Raw genomic sequence first — 22,239 nt, 5'->3', positions numbered from 1 at the left:
ACGCGTAGCAATGGTTTTAAGTTAGACAAATTCAGATTCAACAAAGACATAGGCAAGAATTGGTTCACCAGTAGAGTGGTAGACGAATGGAACAGGCTTGGGAGCCATGTTGTGGGTGCCAATATCGTAGATATATTCAAGAAGAGGTTATATAAAGTCATGGATGGTGAAGTAAGGTGGGGTTGAGTGTACAGGAGCTGCCTTGTTTAGGCCAACCAGCCTCTTGTAGACTCCTTACGTTCTTATGTTCTTATGTTAAGCGAGAGAGGAGATATGGAGTTTCCAGCTGAGATTTTGAGTTAAGGATAGACCGAAGATGTTTAGTGTGGGAGAAGGTGACAGCTGAGTGTTGTCGAAGAATAGGGGATAGATGTTTGGAAGATTGTGTCGAGTAGATAGGTGGAGAAATTAGGTTTTTGAGGCGTTGAAGGACACCAGGTTCTTCCTGCCCCAATCGGAAATGATAGTAAGGTCTGAGGTTTAGCGTTTTCCAGCCTCCAGCCCGGAATCGTTTAGTTCCTGTTGAGTTGGTCTTCTATCAAAAGAAGTTGAGTAATGCAGAGTAGAGTCATCGACGTAAGAATGAATAGGTCAATTCGTTTTGGAAAGAAGATCAGCAATGAACAACAGAATGAGAGTGGGAGATAGAATAGAGCCCTGAGGAACACCACTATTGATAGGTTTAGGGGAAGAACAGTGACCATCTACTACAGCAGTGATAGGATGGTCAGACAGGAAATTGGAGATAAAGGTATAGAGAGAAGGGTAGAAACCGTAGGAGGGTAGTTTGGAGGGCAAAGATATGTGCCAGGCCTTATCAAAAGCTTTTGAAATGTCTTACGCAACAGCAAAAGTTTCACCGAAACGGTTAAGAGAGGATGATCATGAGTCAGTTAGGAAAGCAAGATTACCAGTAGAATGCCCCTTGCGGAACCCTTACTGGCGATCAGAAAGAAGGTCAGAAATGGATAGATGCTTCAGAAATTTCCGGTTAAAAATTGATTCAAAAGCTTTAGATAGACAAGAAAGTTAAAATATAGGACGGTAGTTTGAGGGATTGGAGCGTCACCCTTCTTAGGCACAGGCGTAATTCCGGCAGGAAGGAAAGGTAAATGTTGACAGGCAGAGGCGGAAGAGTTTGCCCAGGAAGGGTGTCACCTCGGAAGCACAGTTTTGAAGGAGAATAGGAGGCACTCCATCAGGTCCATAAGGCAAAGAAAACATCATTCATGAGAATCTTAATAACAGGCATAAAGGAGTGAGAGAGGGGATGAGTAGGAGGATTATGCCCAGAATCGTCCAGAGTGGAGTTTTTACAGAAAGTTTGAGCGAAGAGTTCAGCCTTAGAGATTGATGAGACGGCGGTGCTGCCGTCATGGTTAAGGAGAGGAGGGAAAGATGAAGTGAAATTTGAGGAGATATTTTTGGCTAGGTGCCAGAAGTCTCTGGAAGAATTAGAAAAAGCAAGGTTTTGACATTTCTTATGGATGAAAGAGCTTTTGGTAAGTCGAAGAATAGATTTGGCACGATTCCAGACAGAAATGTAAAGATCATGGTTAGCAAGAGTGCGAAGGCTGTGGTACCTTTTGCGAGCTGCCTCTCTATCTTTGATAGCACGAGAACAAGCGTGATGAAACTAGGGATTGTCGGTTTGGACCTTTTTCTTTGTCCCGGGATTCCGGAATAAAATTAGCCCTAACCCCGGGATTCCGGGAATTCCCGGGATTTTCAATTGTCTAAAATTGCACATTATACCTAGTTTCCCTTTCAGGTTTTTGATGTGCTTAACATTAATAGATATGCAGAAATATTACTGTAGATTGACTGTCTTATTAATTCCACTTAATGTTTAATTCCAAATTTCCAGCACACACTTTGTTTCTCAAAAAAGTAAAAGGAATAAGAATAAGAGATAAAATATGCTTCGTTTACTACTTTATTTTTGTTCTGCTTCTGAATTCCAATGCGAATGACAATGTAAATTATAGTTCATTATCGCTGATAAAAAAAAATTCTTTCCATTTATGGTCCGTGAAATGAAAAAAGTACTTGATGACAGAAAATGTAGTAAAAATAAATGGAGAAAAATTAAACGTATGCATTCTTTATTTATAACAAACTAAATATTATTATTTACTACTTTATTATCTTAAAATATGTTATTTTTCATACTCTTTTCGGTATGTGATTACCCAAAGATGATAGACATTAGTCACATTACATGTCCAACATAAAAAAAACGTTATGTATCATCCTAGCAATCAGTAGCTAAAACGTTGGGAACTATGGCAACATCGATCAGCTGTGCGGGCAGACAGACAGACAGACGGACAGTTTACTGTCAACCGTTTCCGGTCGGTCACTCACGCGAAGAGGGAAAGTGTGCTGCTTTTTTTTTGTAATTTTGTTAAGTTGTCGCGCTCATCTCAATGCCGTTTACATACAGCAACGTGGAATATGCAGACATGGTGTTCATTATACGAGCTCTGTTACGGGTAACGGGAGTGCCGTGGCTGCTTTATAATACTCAAGAGAATACCTAGACAGTAAGTCCTTCCTTCACACACACACACAAAACATTCCTCACGGGACACCCTGTATATAAATATAAATAGAACCACAATTCCTCAACCATCCTGCAGTCAAATTTGCCCCTATTTTTATACTTAATTTCATTCCGGGATTTCCCGGGATGTACAAAAATATCCCGGGATTATTAAACCTTGAAAATTGTCCGGGATCCCGGGAAACAAACCCTAGCTATGGAGTATGCATCTCACGTGTGGGGGGGCTCCACTCACACAGCTCTCCTGGACAGAATGGAGTCTAAGTAAGGCTCTTCGTCTCATCAGCTCTCCTCCTCTTACTGATAGTCCTCTACCTCTTAAATTCCGTCGCGATGTTGCCTCTCTTTCTATCTTCTATCGATATTTTCACGCTGACTGCTCTTCTGAACTTGCTAACTGCATGCCTCCCCCCCTCCCGCGGCCTCGCCTCACACGATTTTCTTATCAAGCTCATCCCTTTACTGTCCAAACCCCTTATGCAAGAGAGCATCTTCATTCTTTCATCCCTAACGCTGGTAAACTCTGAAACGACCTTCCTTCATCTGTATTTCCTCCTGCTTACGACTTGAACTCTTTCAAGAGGAGGGTATCAGGACACCTCTCCTCCCGAAATTGATTTCTCTTTTTGGTCACTCCTCTGTAAGTAGCGGGCTTTTTTTTTCATTATTTTTTTTTTTCACGCCCTTGAACTGTCTCCTCTGTTATACAAAAAAAATAGTCTTAGATGGAACTCTCGGATCTGCAATATCCGTGAGTCTCGACCTAAGAGCAGATACAAGGCACGATAGATATCCTTCCAGAAAACAGCTGGAGTGTCTTTATTTACGAGGTTATAATTAACTTGAGAGAGAGAGAGAGAGAGAGAGAGAGAGAGAGAGAGAGAGAGAGAGAGAGAGAGAGAGAGAGAGAGAGAAGGGTTGTTTCTGTACAAGCACAAAGTAGTAGCTGGGAGTATAGGGTCAGTGAAAGTCATTGGATCAGAACATTGAATCTTTAATGAAAACAAATGCACATGTCGAGATAGAGTCGTTTATATAAAGCCTGTGCTGGCAGTACTAGGGTGGTGATCTGCTTCACCGGCTGACTCGGCTCATAACAACGATCTCGGCTCCTCTCAGCAGGCAGCCAGTTGACCTCCACAACACTAAGTCAAGAATGATTATACCGACGGGCGCTCCGGGGCACCCACTCCCCAACACCCTGGCTTTAGGAGGCTGGGAAGGGCGGGGGATGGAGGAGGGGACGGCACGTTGCAGCAGATTGCCCCCTCTTCCTCCTCCCCCGCCCCCCCCACATTCCCTCCCCAGCCTGCTCACGGTAGCCTGATGGATGCGCCGCTCGCCTCCTCGTCCTCACACCTCCCGACGTCTGTGATTGGTTGTGAGGCAGTGCTAAGAGGGACGGAAGCTCCAGCAGGTTAGGCGACGAGGCGAGGCTCGTGGAGGGGTAGGGCGGGGGTGTCGTGGGGGGGCGAGCCGCATCCTGCACTCCGCCTGGCCGTGGAAGGAGAGGCGAGGCGCGTGCAGGAGGGCGGCCAACCCGGAGGCGGAGTGAAGGTCCTGTTGCTCCCGAACCGCTTGTCCCCTTGGTCAGTGGGAGCAGGAGGACCTTCGTCTTAACGCTACAAAGGGCCACGTACTGTATAAATAGAATGGATTGGACCTGTTTGTTAATGACAGTAGTCTAAGCCGCCTCGAGGGGCGGCACACACGGTATGGATTCCACGCAACTCATTCATTACGCAAAAGGAAAAATTAGGCGAATGCTACAACAAGGATCCTACGATTTTTTTTGTCCTCCTTTCTCATAAAAGTGTCGGCGGCGGGGCTGGTGTGGCGTCCCCTGCCGGCGGCGCGGCCTAAACTATGACTCGCTCACCTGATCAGAGGCAACAATAGTAACGCGTGACAATGCGAGCATCACCGTCGTCATCCACACCCAAGACCACATCGCCCGCCATGTCGATGCCCGCGCCGCGCGCACAGTGCTGCTCCACGCCGGACACACACACACACACACACACACACACACACACACAAGCGTAAACGAGCAAAAGACTACACATACGCACACGGCTACGCCACCGTCAATGAGACGCCCATCTGCTTCCGCCGAGAGTGGCCTCCCAGGCGTGGGCGCCGCCGTGTTGCCGGTATTGCGTGACAGCAGCAACGGGCGGCACGAACGCGGGCGTGGTGGCATAGCGTGAGCGAGGAGCGGCGGCGCGCGGCGTGGGGTGACCCAGGGCCCCTGGGCGAAGCGGGCCGCAGGTCAGCAGTGAACCAGCACACGGTGAGGCCCGCCGCGGGTCGTCGGGGGTCCCGGGCACGGCGTCGTTCGTTCGTTCGACGTTTTCCTGTCGTCCTTGGTCTTGTCGAGGGACACAAGCATGAGACTCACTTCCAATGATAACGAGTCGGTCGTCGGCTCGTAACAAGGCGGGACTGACCGGCTGCGCCTTGGGACGCTAACCTTCAATTGGGATAACCGATGGTGCTAGGCTGGGAGCCATCTCCCCCACCCCGCGGCGGGGCGGGTCGGCAGCGGCGGGCTGGCCGTGGCGACGCTGGCTGTCGGCCACAACCTTGGCGGGCGTCGTCGACCTCCACTGCGAGGCCGCTGTGCTTTCCCGCCGCTCTGGTCTACTGCTGATCTTACTCCTCCTCTTCCTCCTCCTCTTCCTCCTCATCCTCGTCCTCCTCCTCCTCTTCTTCCTCCTCCTCTTCATCCTCATCCTCTTCTTCCTCTTCCTCCTCTTCTGTGGGGGGAACCTTAGCGTCAGCCTGAGGGTTCTGGGTCGCCGCGTCGCCGCCGCCATCGCCAGCAGAGGGCACCAGTGGCTCCGGCAAGGGGTTGGCAGGGTGTGGGGGGTCAGCGGGGGTTAGGTAAGCAGACTGTGACTGAGATTCGGTCACGGACATGGAAGAAGAATACTCTGAGGCCACGCGAACATGCTGAGTTGTGAGGGCCACGCTGCTCTGCTTTTGCTGCAGCTCTTGCTGGCTTGACATGGTTACCATGTCCGTCTGCAAGGACGCAGACCCAGATTCTTGAAGTGGCATTGGGGGCACGCCTTGGACTTGCTCAACTGACAAGCTGGCTTGCTTTTCGTGTGACATTATAGCTAGTTTTTCGAGGGCCATGCTGGCCATGTGTTGGTGGGACAGACGAGCTGCCTGTTCTTGAGAGACAGTAGCTAGCTGTTGTGACATACTGGCCAGCTGCTCCTGATTCAAGTTGGCCATTCGTTCTTGAGACATGTTAACCAGTTGTTCCTGGGACATGCTGGCCAGCTGTTCATGGGACAAAGCAGACAGCTCATCGTGAAGCCTAGCAGCCGTCTCCTCCTGGGTCATGCTGGCCAGCCCCCGGGCCGACAACTCGGCCTGGTAGGCTTCCATGTCCGCAAGCGCCTCATGGGGCATGCTGTCAGGGGCAGAGGGGAAGGCGGGGTCTGTGGCGGCCAGGCAGGGAGGCGGGGAGAGAAAAGGTTAGCAAACAAAGCAAATCAATATAATGAGTGTGTATGTGTGTAGGGGTGGGCAGGGTGTACTCATCCAATTGTATTTCCCGAGTTGTGAGACACTCGTTGGGACGTCATTCCAAATATCATGTTTCAAGTTTAGTTTTAAATTCTTGAACATTTTCGGTTTGAACCATCGTCTTTTTAAGGTCCTTGCATATGCCAATGCATCGATGGGGAAAGTTTAATTTCTTGATATCCCTCAGGCACCACTTCCTCCTCAGTTTCTCATCTTGATCATGTGAGTGTGTGGGGGGGAGGGTGTTTGTTCCTCATTTGTATTGCTTCCAGATGTTACGTGTTTATTAAATCAAAATGCAAATAATAAGAAATATTTGTATCAAATGAATAACAACAATAAGAGTGAATTATTTCAGTTAATGTACGATTATGGAGCAGCATATATATGAAAAAATAGATAAAATAAAACGACAACTCAGCAACAAAGAACACAGCAGCAGAAACAAAGATCATAAAGACAGAAAAATAACTGAAATCCATAAATCAACACAATGAAATAAATAAAGTGGTATTCGAGGTTAGTGATAGGAAAAAATCTAACAGGAGGAGAGGATGGGTACAAGGGAAGACTAATAAGAGATGTCAGGCGGATACAGCGTCGAGGGAGGGTCGCATGAAGGGCGCTGGATGGCTTGGCAGGGCTTAAGCCAGGCACCGGCGAGGAAGGGGTTACCCATGCACTAAGTTATTTATTAAACTATATCTCGTTCAGGCTGCTCGTTCAAGTCACCCGTGAAGAAAGTAAGGCTTATGAGTCATCTAGTTCAGGCAAATATTCAGGGCAGTTCCTCAACCGACATATAGTGCTGTCAAATGGTCAGGCCAGTTGCTTAACCCACAAGGACACACACACAAAAAAAAAAACAAGTAGTCTAAAAAGTTATCTCTATAGTAACTTGTGTGACCTATTCATCGCCTTATTTAGTCATCTGCCAGTCACCTCAGTATGTCATGTGAATATCAGTAGCTTTATGGCCATCTGGTTTAGGGAAGTCACCTGAGCAAGTCACCTGAAAAAGTCATCTGAAAAAGTCACCTGAAAAAGTCACCTGAAAAAGTCACCTGAAAAAGTCACCAGAAAAAGTCACCTGAAAAAATCACCAGAAAAAGTCACCTGAAAAAGTCACCAGAAAAAGTCACCTGAAAAAGTCACCTGAAAAAGTCACCTGAAAAAGTCACCTGAAAAAGTCACCTGAAAAAGTCACCTGAAAAAGTCACCTGAAAAAGTCACCTGAAAAAGTCACCTGTAAAAGTCACCTGAAAAAGTCACCTGAAAAAGTCACCTGTGCAAGTCACCTGAAAAAAGTCACCTGAAAAAGTCACCTGAAAAAGTCACCTGAAAAAGTCACCTGAAAAAGTCACCTAAGGAAGTCACCTGAAACACCAGAGGAACTAATTTGAAGACGTCACATGGAACAAAGCCCTAAACGTGTCCTTTGTACGAATCACCTGACAAAAAAAGCCACAAATCATCTGCGCCGACCAGTGGAAGAGCTCACAAATTGAAACACGTGAGGAACCAGTTTATAAAAGTCACATGGAACTGAACCCTGAACATGTCCCTTGAGCAAATCACCTGAGAACAAGCCACTAATCTACCCAGGTGAACGTGTCCCACCTGAACAAGCCACCTGAACGTCACTAATCAAGCCAAGCGGTACTAGGGTCACCACCTGGGCCGAGGCGGTGATGAGGATGGCGGCGGCGGCGGCAGCTTCAACACAACCAAAGTCTACTCCTCTAATGGTGAAAAAAGAATGATGTTTATACTCACACCAGGGGAAAAATTATTGTCGGTCAGAATTGAGATGACTTACTAGGCTATGACCTGGACGCTAGGACTAGGGCTGAAGGGGCCTAGGGAGACTAAATAGCCGACCGACTGGCTGGCAAATTTGGCTACTCGAGGGAGACTAGAACTAAGCAAAAGATGGAGAGGGTAAGGGATAGGCTGTCTGACTCTCTCTCTCTCTCTCTCTCTCTCTCTCTCTCTCTCTCTCTCTCTCTCTCTCTCTCTCTCTCTCTCTCTCTCTCTCTCTCTCACACACACACACACACACACACACACACACACTTAAACTAATAATGTACCAGCAAAAAATACTCATAAAATTCTAAATAATAAAAAAAAAAAGGATTTTCAGAACGGGAATTTCTTGATTTGGGGCTGAGGGTCTGTTCTACTTGTTCTTTATGATAGGGTGAAGAACTATGTTATAATTATCTAGGGTGATGCTAGGCTATGAGAGAGAGAGAGAGAGAGAGAGAGAGAGAGAGAGAGAGAGAGAGAGAGAAGAAGCTGATTTGATACAGATAGAAAAATTTAGTTAAAGATAAGAAGATACAAATGGAAGGAAATATTGATAGTTTACAAAGAGAGAAAGGGATAGATAGATAGATAGATAAAGAGCGCGCGCACGAGAGAGAGAGAGAGAGAGAGAGAGAGAGAGAGAGAGAGAGAGAGAGAGAGAGAGAGAGAGAGAGAGAGAGACTAACCTTGCTGTGGTGGTCGCTGGGGCTGTGGAGGAAAGAACAAACACACATTAGTAGGGCATCGGTTAACTTATTTCTCTCTTCATTAAATTGTCCTCAATTACTTTCTCCTCCTCCTCCTCCTCCTCCTCCTCCTCCTCCTCCTCCTCCTCCTCCTACTACTACTACTACTACTACTACTACTACTACTACTACCACTGCTACGCCATTTGTAACACACTCGACTGGCGGTCTACGGATAAGGGTGACGCAACTATTCCTAACTAGATAAAAAAATTGTATACGGAGGGTGGGAGAGAGAGTGGGGAAGGGGGGGAGAGATAATACATGGGACTTTTTGAGGCGCTGGGAGGGTGTTTACCACAATGTTCGTGTTGAAAGGGCGCTGGTAAATGTATCGTCGAGAGGAAGGGAGGGAGCGAAAGGCATTAACACAATTGGGATGCGTGTATTTCGATGGCCTCATGTTTTTAAGTGGGAGGCGATACAGTGGAGGGAGGAAACTGGGAGGGTGCTATCGTGGAGGGCGGGAGGGAAGGGGGGTAGCTAAAGGGCCATATTTTTAAACATTTCTGCGCCCAAGAACACGTAATTTACTAGTCTTTCGTGGGAGTTTAGGGTATTTCCAAGGGTACTTTTATGACCCTGGTGGTGATCTGAGCCTCCTTCTGTACCGTCAACCTAAAAGAACACTCACTAGAAATCGATTAACCTCCTTTTTGGTCTTTGGAAATAGTTGGTGTGGTGGGTGGGAGCATCTGACAATACCAACCAAAGGAAGTAAAACAATTGGGATGGTTGCGTGTATATCGACGGCCTCATGTTTTTAATTGGGAGACGATACAGTGGAGGAAGGAAACTGGGAGGGTGCTATCGTGGAGGGCGGGAAGGAAGGGGGGGAGGTAAGGGAGGAGGTGCACCGTGTGTCTGATGCACCGAGGGAAAGGGTGGGAAGGGTTCATCATCGTCATCAGTGTCATCACCCACACTGAAACAAAATATAAGAGGGGGTAAGGCAACGTTGGCAAATTATCGTACTCAAAACATCGCAATTATCAGTTCCAGGGCCCGAAACTTTGCTACCCACAGAGATAACGAAATTGCAGTTAAAGTTATCGTTAAAATTATTACTCGTTGGTGTCCGTTTGCGATAGCTGTGAGTCAGAAACCAGACAATACGATGAGTGCGATAATTTGGTAACGTTGGAGTAAGGGAGTAAGGGAAGGGGCTACACCAGCGTTGCCAAAGTGTCGTACTCTGAACATTGCCTTTATTATTTTTAGGCTCTAAGACTGCCGCAACCACACAGACAACGATAGAACATTGAAGTTAGCATTAAAACTGTTATTTATTGATGCTTTTTGTGTTTTTTTCTATAGTTATCGGTCGGAAACTACGACAATGCAATGCGATGAGTACGGTAATTTGGCAACGCTGGGCTACACCAACCCAGGGAGAGGGAGGGAGGCAGGGAGGCAAATGTGTCCCTTTCTACATCGGCTGTACTGAGGGAACGGAGGGGAGGCGCCACTACCGGGGGTACAAACGGGGGCAAAAGAGGGAGGTCGGCGGTTACCTACTTTACTCCCTGAGCACCTCCTCCTCCTCCTCCACAATGACCACCTCGCTCCTGTTGCTGCTGCTGCTACAACTCTGCACCACTTGAGTCACCTGCTGGTGCTCCTCCACGTGAGTCATGGCAGAACTACGGGTCTGTGTCTGCTGAACACTGCTGCTACTGCTGAATTGCTGCTGGGTGGAGGTGAGCTGAGTGGACATGTGCTGAGTGCTGCTTCCACTCAGCGCCACCTGCTGCATCTCACCACTCAGCGCCACCTGCTGCATCTCACCACTCAGCGCCATCTGCTGCATCTCACCACTCAACTGATACATATGCTGAGCCTCACCACTCAACTGATACATATGCTGAGCCTCACCACTCAACTGATGCATATGCTGAGCCTCACCACTCAACTGCATCTCACCACTCAACTGCTGCATTTCACCACTCAGCGCCACCTGCTGCATGTGTTGAGCCTCACCACTCAATTGCTGCATCTCTCCACTCAACTGCTGCATATGCTGAGCCTCGCTACTCACCTGGTGCATCTGCTGAACCACCATCTGCTCGCTGCTGCTGGCCTCAATATCAGCCACCAGCCCCGTCACCTGCTGGCTGCTGGCGGCCCGTCCCTGGCCCTGGCCCAGCCCCCAGTGGCCTGCAGACTGGGGCCACACCACAGTCAGAACGTGTGTGTGTGTGTGTGTGTGTGTGTGTGTGTGTGTGTCAGCATAACGAAGGGAGAAGGCTTGCAGAGAAACACGAAGGGAAGAAATGTTAACGTAAAAGTGTTAACGAAGAAAATAAATAATGAAGACAGAAGGAACGAAAGGCAGCAAGAATAAAGAGGAAAAAAAGCCTACACGGTGAAGAGCTGAGGAAGGAAGGCAACAAGGAGGATGGGGCGTGAAGGAGACAGAGAGAGGGAAAAGGATAGAGGAGGAAGAGGCTGCGGGGTGGACGAATGATCACTAGGGAAAAGAGTATTGCTATTAAACCCAAGAGGAGGAGAAGGAGGAGGAAGAAGAGGAGGAAGAAGAAGAAGACGAAAACAAGAACAAGAAGGAGAACAAGAAGAACAGAAGAACAAGAAGAAAAAGAAAGAAAGATTATGAAAATAAGAAAGTAAAGGATGAGGATGAGGAGGAGGAGGGAGAGAAAAAGAAGAAGAGAAGAAGAAAACGAAAAGAAGAAAAAGAAAAAGAAGTCAAAGAAGGAAAGGAAGCGGAGAAAGAGGAGGATGAAACAAAAAACAAAACAAACAAAAAAAAAAAATCCGCCCAGAAGACACAGAAGAAAACACCAGCAATAGAAGACAAGAAGACAGATAGTAGAGGCAGCAGCACAGCAGTAGTCCCAAGCGGGCAGGTCAGTGAGGTGTGGAGGGTGTGGTGTTTGACAGAGAGTGGTGGTTCAGTCCGGGCGGTGTTAGCGAGAGGAGTACATAGTGTAGATATTATGTAGGGCGGACACAGCACACACATACACAAAGCGATAAATGAGGAAAATACAGCCAACCAAGAATAAAAGAAACAATAATCCAGGAATGCAAATAAAAAGCAGGAATGTAAAAGAAATTGAAAGCTGAAAATTAAAAGAATCGAAAGTAAGTTTAATGGAAGATTGAATGAGGAAACAATAATCCAGGAATGCAAATAAAAAGCAGGAATGTAAAAGAAATTGAAAGCTGAAAATTAAAAGAATCGAAAGTAAGTTTAATGGAAGATTGAATGAGTTAGGCAGAATAATAAGATTTTTTTTTCAGGCTTCAAAGAAAAAGTGAAACAAAAGAAATGGTTAAAGCTAAATCATAAAGGAGAGAACGGTTAAGGAGTTGTGTTATATGATAGTGTGTGTGTGTGTGTGTGTGTGTGTGTGTGTGTGTGTGTGATAGTAACAGGGGAGGCAGTCGAGTCTGTCTTGAGCTTGCATGGAATAACAACATGTCTAGTCTTGTCTGTGTCTCACTATGTATGTTCTGGTTGAAGGCGTCGAGATCGTAGTCTCAGTAAAGTCTTATATGGCAAGGTCCGTCTTACTCAGTTTGGCCGAATTTGAGTCTGTTATGATCTCACTCCTGCAACTCCTACTCAGACGCTTTCGGCTCCTACAAAAATAAGTGCCTAAAAAAAAAAAAAGAATAAACTTCGGCCAAATCCGTGCCAGTAGGTCAAAATTTGGTGTTGCTACGATGGGTTTAAGTAAAAAAAGAAAATAACTGGATAAACTTCGGCCAAATCCACGCCAATAGGTCAAAATTTGGTGTTGCTACGATGGGTTTAAGTAAAAAAAGAAAAAAATTGAATAAACTTCGGCCAAATCCGTGCCAGTAGGTCAAAATTTGGTGTTGCTACGATGGGTTTAAGTAAAAAAAAAGAAAAAAACTGGATAAACTTCGGCCAAATCCGCGCCAATAGGTCAAAATTTAGTGTTGCTACGATGGGTTTAAGTAAAAAAAAGAAAAAAACAGGATAAACTTCGGCCAAATCCGTGTCAGTAGGTCAAAAATTGGTGTTGCTACGATGGGTTTAAGTAAAAAAAAGAAAAAACTGGATAAACTTCGGCCAAATCCGCGCCAATAGGTCAAAATTTAGTGTTGCTACGATGGGTTTAAGTAAAAAAAGAAAAAAAAACTAAATAAACTTCGGCCAAATCCGCGCCAGTAGGTCAAAATTTGGTGTTGCTACGATGGGTTTAAGTAAAAAAAAGAAAAAACTGGATAAACTTCGGCCAAATCCGCGCCAATACGTCAAAATTTAGTGTTGCTACGATGGGTTTAAGTAAAAAAAAGAAAAAAACTGGATAAACTTCGGCCAAATCCGTGCCAATAGGTCAAAATTTAGTGTTGCTACGATGGGTTTAAGTAAAAAAAGAAAAAAAAAAGAATAAACTTCGGCCAAATCCGTGCCAGTAGGTCAAAATTTGGTGTTGCTACGATGGGTTTAAGTAAAAAAAGAAAAAAAAAAGAATAAACTTCGGCCAAATCCGCGCCAATAGGTCAAAATTTGGTGTGTAACTAGTTCCCAAGGCCACAAAGGAGATTAGTCAGGTTCTCATAAGTGTTTTTCACATTCACAGTGCAGAAGCCTTGTCAAATACCACTAGAGTCATAAACCTACCCATGGAAATACCAACACATCCTCTACGGAAGTCTTAACAAATGTGCGTATGTAAGAAAATGGGCCCTGGTCGTGTGGAGATTTCTAACGGTCCCTAAGTCTCGTTATGTTCTGTATGGAGCTCTGAGTATACTTGGGGGTTTAGGTTTATCATGGCCGTACAGTAAATGTGGTCAACTCACTGGCTGTCAGGGTCATTCGTATGTCTGGTCTGCTCTAGAAGTGTGTTTGGGCGTGGTTTAGGTGGGCCTGGCGTGGGCTGTCCGGGCATGGCGTGGGGTGTCTGGGTGGGGCGTGGTATCGTCCGGGCATGGCGTGGGGTGTCTGGGTGGGGCGTGGTATCGTCCGGGCATGGCGTGGGGTGTCTGGGTGGGGCGTGGTATTGTCTGGGCATGGCGTGGGGTGTCTGGGTGGGGCGTGGTATTGTCTGGGCATGGCGTGGGGTGTCTGGGTGGGGCGTGGTATTGTCTGGGCATGGCGTGGGATGGCTTGGGGGCATGTTGGCGTGGCGTGGAGTGTCTGGGCATGGCGTGGTGTCCTTACAAGCTACACTCACCGATTCAAAGCCTCTGGGGACGGGAATTACCGATCCAATAGGCACGGGCTGAGGTGGACTAACGATAGGCTCTACCTGGTTGGGCTTGCCGCTGGCCATGGGCGCTGGGATGCCGCCGCCCTGCCTCCACGGGGCGTTGGGGTTGGGCTGTGCGGGCTTGGGGGGGCCACCTGGGACAGCGGGTCCTCTGGGGCTGAACCCGAACTGCCTGATGTCGGTACTGCGGATGGAGGGAGGAGGCCGTGAGGGAGGGAATGATGGAGGAGTGCGCGGGGTGGAGGTGTGATGCGAGGAAGGGATAGAAGGAGGGAGGGAGAAAGAATGTGAGGAAAGGAATATAGTGAGGGAGGGGTAGAAAGGAGGGAGGAAGGATGTGAGGGAGGGAAAGAAGGAGGAAGGGAGGGAGGATGTGAGGGAACGAAAAATAGTGGGGAAGGGATAGGAGGAGGGGTGGGGGGAGGTGGTCTGAGGCAGAAAATGGGCACAAGATAGGGAAGTAGAGAAGATAAGACGAGGAAAACGGAGTCAACAGTGAAAGAGCGAGTGGCCGAGGGAGGGAGGCGATAACTTGGGTTTGAGGTGAGACCGGGTGGTGGAATTCGGAAGGGAGGGGGAGCGGGAAGGATAGGGTGGGCGCACACACACACACACACACACACACACACACACACACACACACACACACACACACACACACACACACACACACACACAAAAAAAAAAAAAAAAAAAAATCTGATCGTCACAGGTATAATTAAATAAAATGTTCCCAACTTACGGCATGGGGCTGCCATCCTCTGTGCCGATGGAGACGAGGCAGGGGGAGTGGCCGTAGCCGTAGCCCTTGGGTCCGTGGCGCTTGGCGTAGCACAGCTTGCAGTAGATCTCGCCGTCAGGGGCGTCGCATGAGCTCATGGAGTCTAGCGGGCGGTGGCACTCGCAGCAGTTGTAGCAGGCCTTGTGCCACTCCTTAAGGGGGAGGAGGAAAGGGGAGAGGGTTAGAGCCTCGGCACACGGCGAGGACTGATGGCCGCTCTTCACCGCAACGATGCACCAGGTCTGGTGTAGTCATCAGCCAGCGAGGTGCAGAAACGTTTTGGTGCAGCGGTGCCGCTCAGCTATTTCAAGGAGAGTGACCTTTGCCAGTTTGCTAAGTCATTCAAATCTTACTGACAGAAATGGTGGGTAAGAGGCAGTACCCTGGCTGGCTAGAGTGCAAGATCACACAACTGGTGTATAAGGCAGTGCATTCAGACGGTAGGTGATTATTCTAACAAACAAAAAATGTATAGACAGAGAGGAAAGGTGAGATAACGTCTCATTCGGTTGAGGAAGGAGGCGAAGTAGTAAAGGGAAGGTCAGTGATGGGAATGCCGTGATAGGGAGCACTCACGCGTGCTCTGCAAGGCATGGACTCTGCCTGGAACACGGCGCCGGAGCACCTCGGGCACTTGGGCTGGCCCTCCTTGGCGGGGATCTTGGTCACGTCCAGCACCGTGAAGGCAGCATTCTTCACGCCGAGCTTCGTCATCGACTCCAAGTCTTCGTCGCTCCTGTCAAGAGAACGAGAGTCGCTTGTATACGTACTATGCATCAGAGGATGAATGGGCTGCATGTAACCTGTTTCCCTGGCAGTAACTGTGCTCAAGACGGCACGCAAAGTGTGCCCTGTTTTCTCCAGTGTGAGCAGCGGCATGAGGCGCGCGCGCGCGCACACACACACACACACACACACACACACACACACACACACACACACACACACACACACATACTCACAAGATGTTCTCAGCGGTCAGCACGCCGCCAGCGCCAGAGGCAAAGCCGTAGCCCTTGGGCCCGTACTTCTTGGCGTAGCACAGCTTGCAGTAAATGTCGCCGTCGGGGGCGTCGCACAGCACCATAGAGTCGAGGGGCCGGAAGCACTCGCGGCAGCTGTAGCACCGCTTGTGCCACCTCTGCAGGGGCGGGGAGGAGGGGGTTAGGAACACTCATACCCAAGGGAGGGTTCTTATATGTACGTGGATGTAAGGGGTACAGGTAATGGTGAGGGACAGCTGGGGTGGGCAGGGCACGTATGGACAAGTTTTGGGTAATTCATTTCGAGGCACCGTGTGACTGAAGTAAGAAAAATCTAAAGCTGAAACGATTTAACGAATACACAACGAGATAACGGATGAGATAAGATAGCTTCATTGTGCCCACGTATGTAGAAATTATATTGTATGGGCATGTCTTTAATATTATCTTACATTATTATGGCAATCGGTGTTAAGTTCCCTTTGCAAATTATCGTTTTCTTTTGGTGTTAAGTCATTCACCCCCCCTACTGCGAACAGCCCGAAGACCGGAACTGTTGAAGCTATTGACACCACTGGCACGATCACGTCTTTGTCCTGCAAACTGGGGAAGTATAATTGGACTAATTTGCCCAAAGAGCTGTTGACGGAAGGTGTCAAGTGCACGACCTCGAGGCGATGTTAGGACGTGGTTACCTTGTTCTTGGAGAGCATCTCCTCGGCGGAGAAGACTTTTCCGCCGCAGCGTGGGCAGCCCTCACCCGGGGCGGCGGGGATGGAGGTTGTGTCGATGGCTCCGGATGAAGGATTGATGCCCTTCAGCGCCTCGCCGCCTCTGTGGAAATAGGAAATGCGCGTCACCTGACCAGCCTGACGCCGCCTGCCAGACCCCACTTGCACCTGGCCCGCTAGGTGATACTCAGACTGTACTCATGCTAGTGCTCTCAAAAGTGTGTCGTGATGTGTAAGTATTCATAGGAGTTACGTAGGAGTGAGTGGGAAGAATTTGAAACTGGTTGGGTGTCTCGACAGGTGACCCCTATAAACACTTAGCTGCAACCTGAAGAGGTGTGCTTTAATACACTTATTCAACACTTAACGGAATCACTATTTTCGAATATCCAGTCATGGGTCTCCCTAACTGTTCCCTCCCTTGATCAGCCAGAGCCCTGGCCAGCAGCACCACAACTCACGGGATGTTCTCAGCGGTCAGCACGCCACCGCTTCCAGCAGCGAAGCCGTAGCCCTTGGGTCCGTACTTCTTGGCGTAGCACAGCTTGCAGTAGACCTCGCCGTCGGGGGCGTCGCAGCCCACCATGGAGTCGAGGGGTCGGTGGCAGTGGCAGCAGTTGTAGCAGCTCTTGTGCCAGCTGCGGGCACGAGCGTGAATCTCCTCGGCCATGAACACCTTGCCGCCGCAGCGCGGACACCCGGTGCCCTCAGAGGCCTTGATCTTGCCCACGTCTAGCCGGGCCCTGTCGCCCCTGCTCACCACCTGGTCACCACCCCTGCAACAACACAACCCGTCACCCACACAAGATAAATGACTATGAGCTCTAGGTGCTCTGTACTCATGTGGAACATCTACTCTACTTATCTGCGGTCTTGGGAGACACTCACACAATGTTCTCCGCTGTGAGGACGCCGCCACCGCCGGCAGCGAAGCCGTATCCTTTGGGCCCGTACTTCTTGGCGTAGCACAGCTTGCAGTACACCTCGCCGTCGGGGGAGTCGCAGCCCGTCATGGAGTCCAGCGGGCGGTGGCAGTGGCAGCAGCTGTAGCACCGCTTGTGGAAGGACTGGTGGCGGAAGGACAGGGAGTGTGAGGGACGGCGAGCACGGCGGGAATGGTACCACCCATGCCCTGAGTGTGTGTGTGTGTGTGTGTGTGTTTGTGTGTGTGTGTGTGTGTGTGTATTTACCTAGTTGTAATTTTACAGGGCCTGGGCTTACGCTCGTGTGGTCCCGTCTCTGTATCTATAATTATCCAACTTTTCCTTGAAGCTCTTCACACTCTTAGCCGATACTATTTCTTCACTTAGTCTGTTCCAAACCTCTATATTTCTTTGAGGGAAGCTATATTTCTTTATGTCTCTTGAGCATCTTCCCTTCCTCAACTTTTTACTATGTCCTCTAGTATTCCTGCTGGAAGGTTCTTCTCTTAGTAGCAATTTCTCGTTATCTACTTCTTTCATTTTACTCAATAGCCTATATATTTGTATTAGGTCTCCTCTTTCTCTTCTTTGTTCTAGTGTAGGTAAGTCCATTTCCTTTAGTCTCTCTTCATATGTCAGTCCCTCCTGTTCTGGAACCATTTTTGTTGCCATCCTCTGTATTCTTTTTAGTTTTTTTTATGTGTTTCTTCATAATTATGTGGAGACCACACTGTTTCCGCGTATTCTAGTTTAGGTCTGATCATAGTAGTAATTAATTTTTTCATCATTTCTTTGTCCATGTAGTGGAATGCTATACCTATATTTCTCACCATGTTATATGTATCACCGAAGATCCGATTTATATGACTTTCTGGTTGCATATAATCTTGCATTATTATTGTGTGTGTGTGTGTGTGTGTGTGTGTGTGTGTGTGTTGTGAGGTCTCTATGCACACACGCGTCTTACAACACACTCTGATGTCTGCGTTCGTTAGTGTGTTGCAAGCCACCACTGATTAACAAATCGTGACCGGCTCTTCAACATCATCATTGTCATCATAGTCATCAGCAGCGACGAGATACTTACCCTTCCCCTGGCGTTGATCTCCTCCGCCATGAAGACTTTGCCGCCGCAGCGAGGACAGCCCTGGCCCTCCTCAGCCCTGATCTTGCTCACGTCTAGCACAGCAGAGCCGGGGTTCACGCCGCTCATCATCTCGCCGCCTCTGCAACAAGATCACCCAACGTTATCAGTACCATCAGTTACCCGCTTGTGATAAGACTTATGGTCATATTCTGAAGCATTTCGGCGCTCAAGCACACATATTTGACTAGGCCTTCGTAGGAGTTTGGGGCATTTTGAGGGGTAGTTTTATGAACCTTCTAGTAGTTTGACCATTCTTCTGCACCGTGAACCCTAAAACATACTCATTAGAACCCGACTGATCTCCCATTTGGCTTTTGGTAATTGTTGATGTGATGGGGGGAAGGGTCTAACTATAGTGACCTTATATTCTACTTTCCCTTCATTCCACTCATCGTTCTCCGGCACTGGAACAAGATCCCCCCAACACTAACATTATCACTCGCTTGTGCTAAAACCTGTATTCTCCTTCCCTTGATTTCGCTCATCCTCTCATCACTAATTACCTGCTTGTGTTAAGACCAGTACTCTCCTTCCCTTCATTCCCAGCCTCCATGTAAGTCTTTGGCTGCCATTGAGAAAAGACTCACTTATTCGTAGACACTTTCGGTTCTCACATCATCTATTTCTAAAGGTCAAAGAGGGGGTCAGTCGGGTTCTAATGAGTGTTTCTTCAGGTTCATGGTACAGAAGAAGGGTCAAACTAACACCAGGGTCATAAAACTACTACTGGAAATGCCCACAACTCCTACGAAAGCTTTGTCAAATGTGTGTTTCTTCAGGTTCATGGTACAGAAGAAGGGTCAAACTAACACCAGGGTCATAAAACTACTACTGGAAATGCCCACAACTCCTACGAAAGCTTTGTCAAATGTGTGTTTCTTCAGGTTCACGGTACAGAAGAAGGGTCAAACTAACACCAGGGTCATAAAACTACTACTGGAAATGCCCACAACTCCTACGAAAGCTTTGTCAAATGTGTGTTTCTTCAGGTTCACGGTACAGAAGAAGGGTCAAACTAACACCAGGGTCATAAAACTACTCCTGGAAATGCCCACAACTCCTACGAAATCTTTGTCAAATGTGTGTTTCTTCAGGTTCATGGTACAGAGGAAGGGTCAAACTAACACCAGGGTCATAAAACTACTACTGGAAATGCCCACAACTCCTACGAAAGCTTTGTCAAATGTGTGTTTCTTCAGGTTCACGGTACAGAAGAAGGGTCAAACTAACACCAGGGTCATAAAACTACTCCTGGAAATGCCCACAACTCCTACGAAAGCTTTGTCAAATGTGTGTTTCTTCAGGTTCATGGTACAGAAGAAGGGTCAAACTAACACCAGGGTCATAAAACTACTACTGGAAATGCCCACAACTCCTACGAAATCTTTGTCAAATGTGTGTTTCTTCAGGTTCCTGGTACAGAGGAAGGGTCAAACTAACACCAGGGTCATAAAACTACTACTGGAAATGCCCACAACTCCTACGAAATCTTTGTCAAATGTGTGTTTCTTCAGGTTCATGGTACAGAGGAAGGGTCAAACTAACACCAGGGTCATAAAACTACTACTGGAAATGCCCACAACTCCTACGAAAGCTTTGTCAAATGTGTGTTTCTTCAGGTTCATGGTACAGAAGAAGGGTCAAACTAACACCAGGGTCATAAAACTACTACTGGAAATGCCCACAACTCCTACGAAAGCCTTGTCAATTATGTGTTCTTGGGCGGCGAAATGTCTGACAATACGACCCTTAATGTCTACTATTGACCCATAGCCTGGTGCCTCTTAAAAGGACACTTACCCAGAGTCCATCTTGGAGGTACTTTGCAGCACCAGAGCCTGAAAACCATCCTGGAGTGCTTTTTATCCCCACCAAAGCCTGAAAACCATCCTGGAGTGCTTTTTATCCCCACCAAAGCCTGAAAACCATCCTGGAGTGCTTTTTATCCCCACCAAAGCCTGAAAACCATCCTGGAGTGCTTTTTATTCCCACCAAAGCCTGAAAACCATCCTGGAGTGCTTTTTATTCCCACCAAAGCCTGAAAACCATCCTGGAGTGCTTTTTATCCCCACCAAAGCCTGAAAACCATCCTGGAGTGCTTTTTATCCCCACCAAAGCCTAAAAACCATCCTGGAGTGCTTTTTATCCCCACCAAAGCCTATAAACCATTCTGTAGTGCTTTTTATCCCCACCAAAGCCTGAAAACCATCCTGGAGTGCTTTTTATCCCCACCAAAGCCTAAAAACCATCCTGGAGTGCTTTTTATCCCCACCAAAGCCTGAAAACCATCCTGGAGTGCTTTTTATTCCCACCAAAGCCTGAAAACCATCCTGGAGTGCTTTTTATTCCCACCAAAGCCTGAAAACCATCCTGGAGTGCTTTTTATTCCCACCAAAGCCTAAAAACCATCCTGGAGTGCTTTTTATTCCCACCAAAGCCTAAAAACCATCCTGGAGTGCTTTTTATTCCCACCAAAGCCTAAAAACCATCCTGGAGTGCTTTTTATTCCCACCAAAGCCTAAAAACCATCCTGGAGTGCTTTTTATTCCCACCAAAGCCTGAAAACCATCCTGGAGTGCTTTTTATCCCCACCAAAGCCTAAAAGCCAGCCTGGAGTTACCATTTACGTACGGGTCATCTACGCCCTGGCTCCTGAGGGTGTGTATGACGACACTGGTGAAGCTTTGCCTGAGTCGAATGCTTTCTCGTTATCTGTGAAAGCAATGCGCAGCGATTTGATGTACTCGGCTGATGTTTTGACTTTGTCGGGCGTGGATGTCGTCAGTTGGTGAGCAGCCGCACAAACAAACATCCAGCTCGTTCCCTTCTCTTGGCTGGTTTTTAAGGTAACTGTTGCGCTTATTCACTTAATGGTAAGTTTTTAAGTTACAAGGAAAAGATTAGTTGCTCGGTAGTTCTTCAAGTTATCCATGTCGCCCTTTTTTCGTGAATTTTAATATTTGTGCCATGTCTTCATCGTCTAAGAACAATGTAACTCTGCAAGCATTTTGTATTACATCTAATATCATTTTTTTTTATATGAAACCGCCTGAATCATTTATTTGTTTTCCAGCTCCCCCGCCCCCTTCTGTCTCCTCCCACTTGTTGCACTCAACGTTTTAATTACACTAGGAAAATCTTGAGTTCAACGAATCCTCCTCCTCGTCACCGCCCAACTTCGCACTCATTATCACATAAATCCGTTTTAGTTTCTTTCCTACAACTCTGACCTCCTTCTCGGTGTTGTTCGTGACATCGCCATTTGCGTCTCGAGCACACAACTGGTGCTGGCGAGCCCCTGGCCTCTCCTTGGTTGTTTCCTTGTTTTTGTCATTCTTTCGTGTTTCTTCGATTTTGTCCATGTTGTTAAATTTACGACTATTTCTAACTTTCCTGTTGGTGACACGTTTTGTTAGTTATGCCAACTCTGTCTCATTCCTCGCGGCCTCAAATATTTGAGATTATTTACGATATCTTTTGTTCCCTTTGTTTCTTTCGTTCTATTGTTCACGGGTGCCTTTTTTCCTACTTACATTGCTGTGTCCATTGCTATCATTATTAATTTACCATTTGCTTCCCTTATATCTCCTTCATCCTCATCAAGGAGATTCGATATATAACTTTTAAATTCAAAACTACACTCTGCAGCCTTCCCCTTGACAGCAGGAAGGTTGAGGTGATTATTATTCATTAACACACACACACACACACTCTCTCTCTCTCTCTCTCTCTCTCTCTCTCTCTCTCTCTCTCTCTCTCTCTCTCTCTCCTCTCTCTCTCTCTCTCTCTCTCTCTCT

At 47.5% G+C, this 22,239-nt stretch overlaps 1 protein-coding gene and 2 long non-coding RNA genes across 14 annotated transcripts in view; 1 reads left to right on the top strand and 2 right to left on the bottom strand.

The window, feature by feature from the left end:
• Positions 1 to 3,544: 3,544 nt before the first annotated feature.
• LOC127005625 (muscle LIM protein Mlp84B-like) overlaps positions 3,545 to 22,239 on the bottom strand; it is a 50,213-nt gene continuing 31,518 nt past the window's right edge. For 4 of the 10 annotated variants that reach the window (XM_050874606.1, XM_050874609.1, XM_050874608.1 and 1 more), the window contains exons 9-19: positions 18,383 to 18,521; positions 17,261 to 17,439; positions 16,834 to 17,148; positions 16,337 to 16,475; positions 15,621 to 15,799; positions 15,235 to 15,394; positions 14,620 to 14,810; positions 13,842 to 14,061; positions 10,186 to 10,831; positions 8,608 to 8,629; positions 3,545 to 5,325 (exon numbers count right to left, since the gene is read on the bottom strand). In XM_050874606.1, coding sequence (XP_050730563.1) covers positions 10,187 to 10,831; positions 13,842 to 14,061; positions 14,620 to 14,810; positions 15,235 to 15,394; positions 15,621 to 15,799; positions 16,337 to 16,475; positions 16,834 to 17,148; positions 17,261 to 17,439; positions 18,383 to 18,521 — 2,167 coding nt within the window. In that variant the 3' untranslated portion in view covers positions 3,545 to 5,325; positions 8,608 to 8,629; position 10,186. Of the gene's footprint in view, positions 5,326 to 7,828; positions 7,852 to 8,607; positions 8,630 to 10,185; positions 10,832 to 13,841; positions 14,062 to 14,619; positions 14,811 to 15,234; positions 15,395 to 15,620; positions 15,800 to 16,336; positions 16,476 to 16,833; positions 17,149 to 17,260; positions 17,440 to 18,382; positions 18,522 to 22,239 lie in introns of those variants that run through there. The other 6 variants (XM_050874610.1, XM_050874611.1, XM_050874613.1 and 3 more) reach the window with 6 other exon arrangements.
• LOC127005627 (uncharacterized) lies at positions 6,028 to 7,778 on the bottom strand. Of its 2 annotated transcripts, XR_007758759.1 has the most exons (4): positions 7,422 to 7,778; positions 7,239 to 7,355; positions 7,161 to 7,199; positions 6,028 to 7,121 (listed from the first exon to the last, which is right to left on the bottom strand). It is a non-coding gene; the product is annotated as an uncharacterized LOC127005627 (long non-coding RNA). The 2 variants fall into 2 exon arrangements; XR_007758758.1 differs by having other exon boundaries at positions 6,028 to 7,199; positions 7,239 to 7,394; positions 7,435 to 7,778.
• LOC127005628 (uncharacterized) lies at positions 10,842 to 13,369 on the top strand. Of its 2 annotated transcripts, none has more exons than XR_007758761.1 (2): positions 10,842 to 12,417; positions 12,667 to 13,369. It is a non-coding gene; the product is annotated as an uncharacterized LOC127005628 (long non-coding RNA). The 2 variants fall into 2 exon arrangements; XR_007758760.1 differs by having other exon boundaries at positions 10,842 to 12,583.

Source organism: Eriocheir sinensis, chromosome 30 (genome assembly GCF_024679095.1).
Source record: "Eriocheir sinensis breed Jianghai 21 chromosome 30, ASM2467909v1, whole genome shotgun sequence".
Classification (NCBI taxonomy): Eukaryota; Metazoa; Arthropoda; class Malacostraca; order Decapoda; family Varunidae; genus Eriocheir; species Eriocheir sinensis.
Note: the sequence above shows the minus strand (reverse complement) of the source record. Positions and strands in the feature narration are given on the sequence as shown.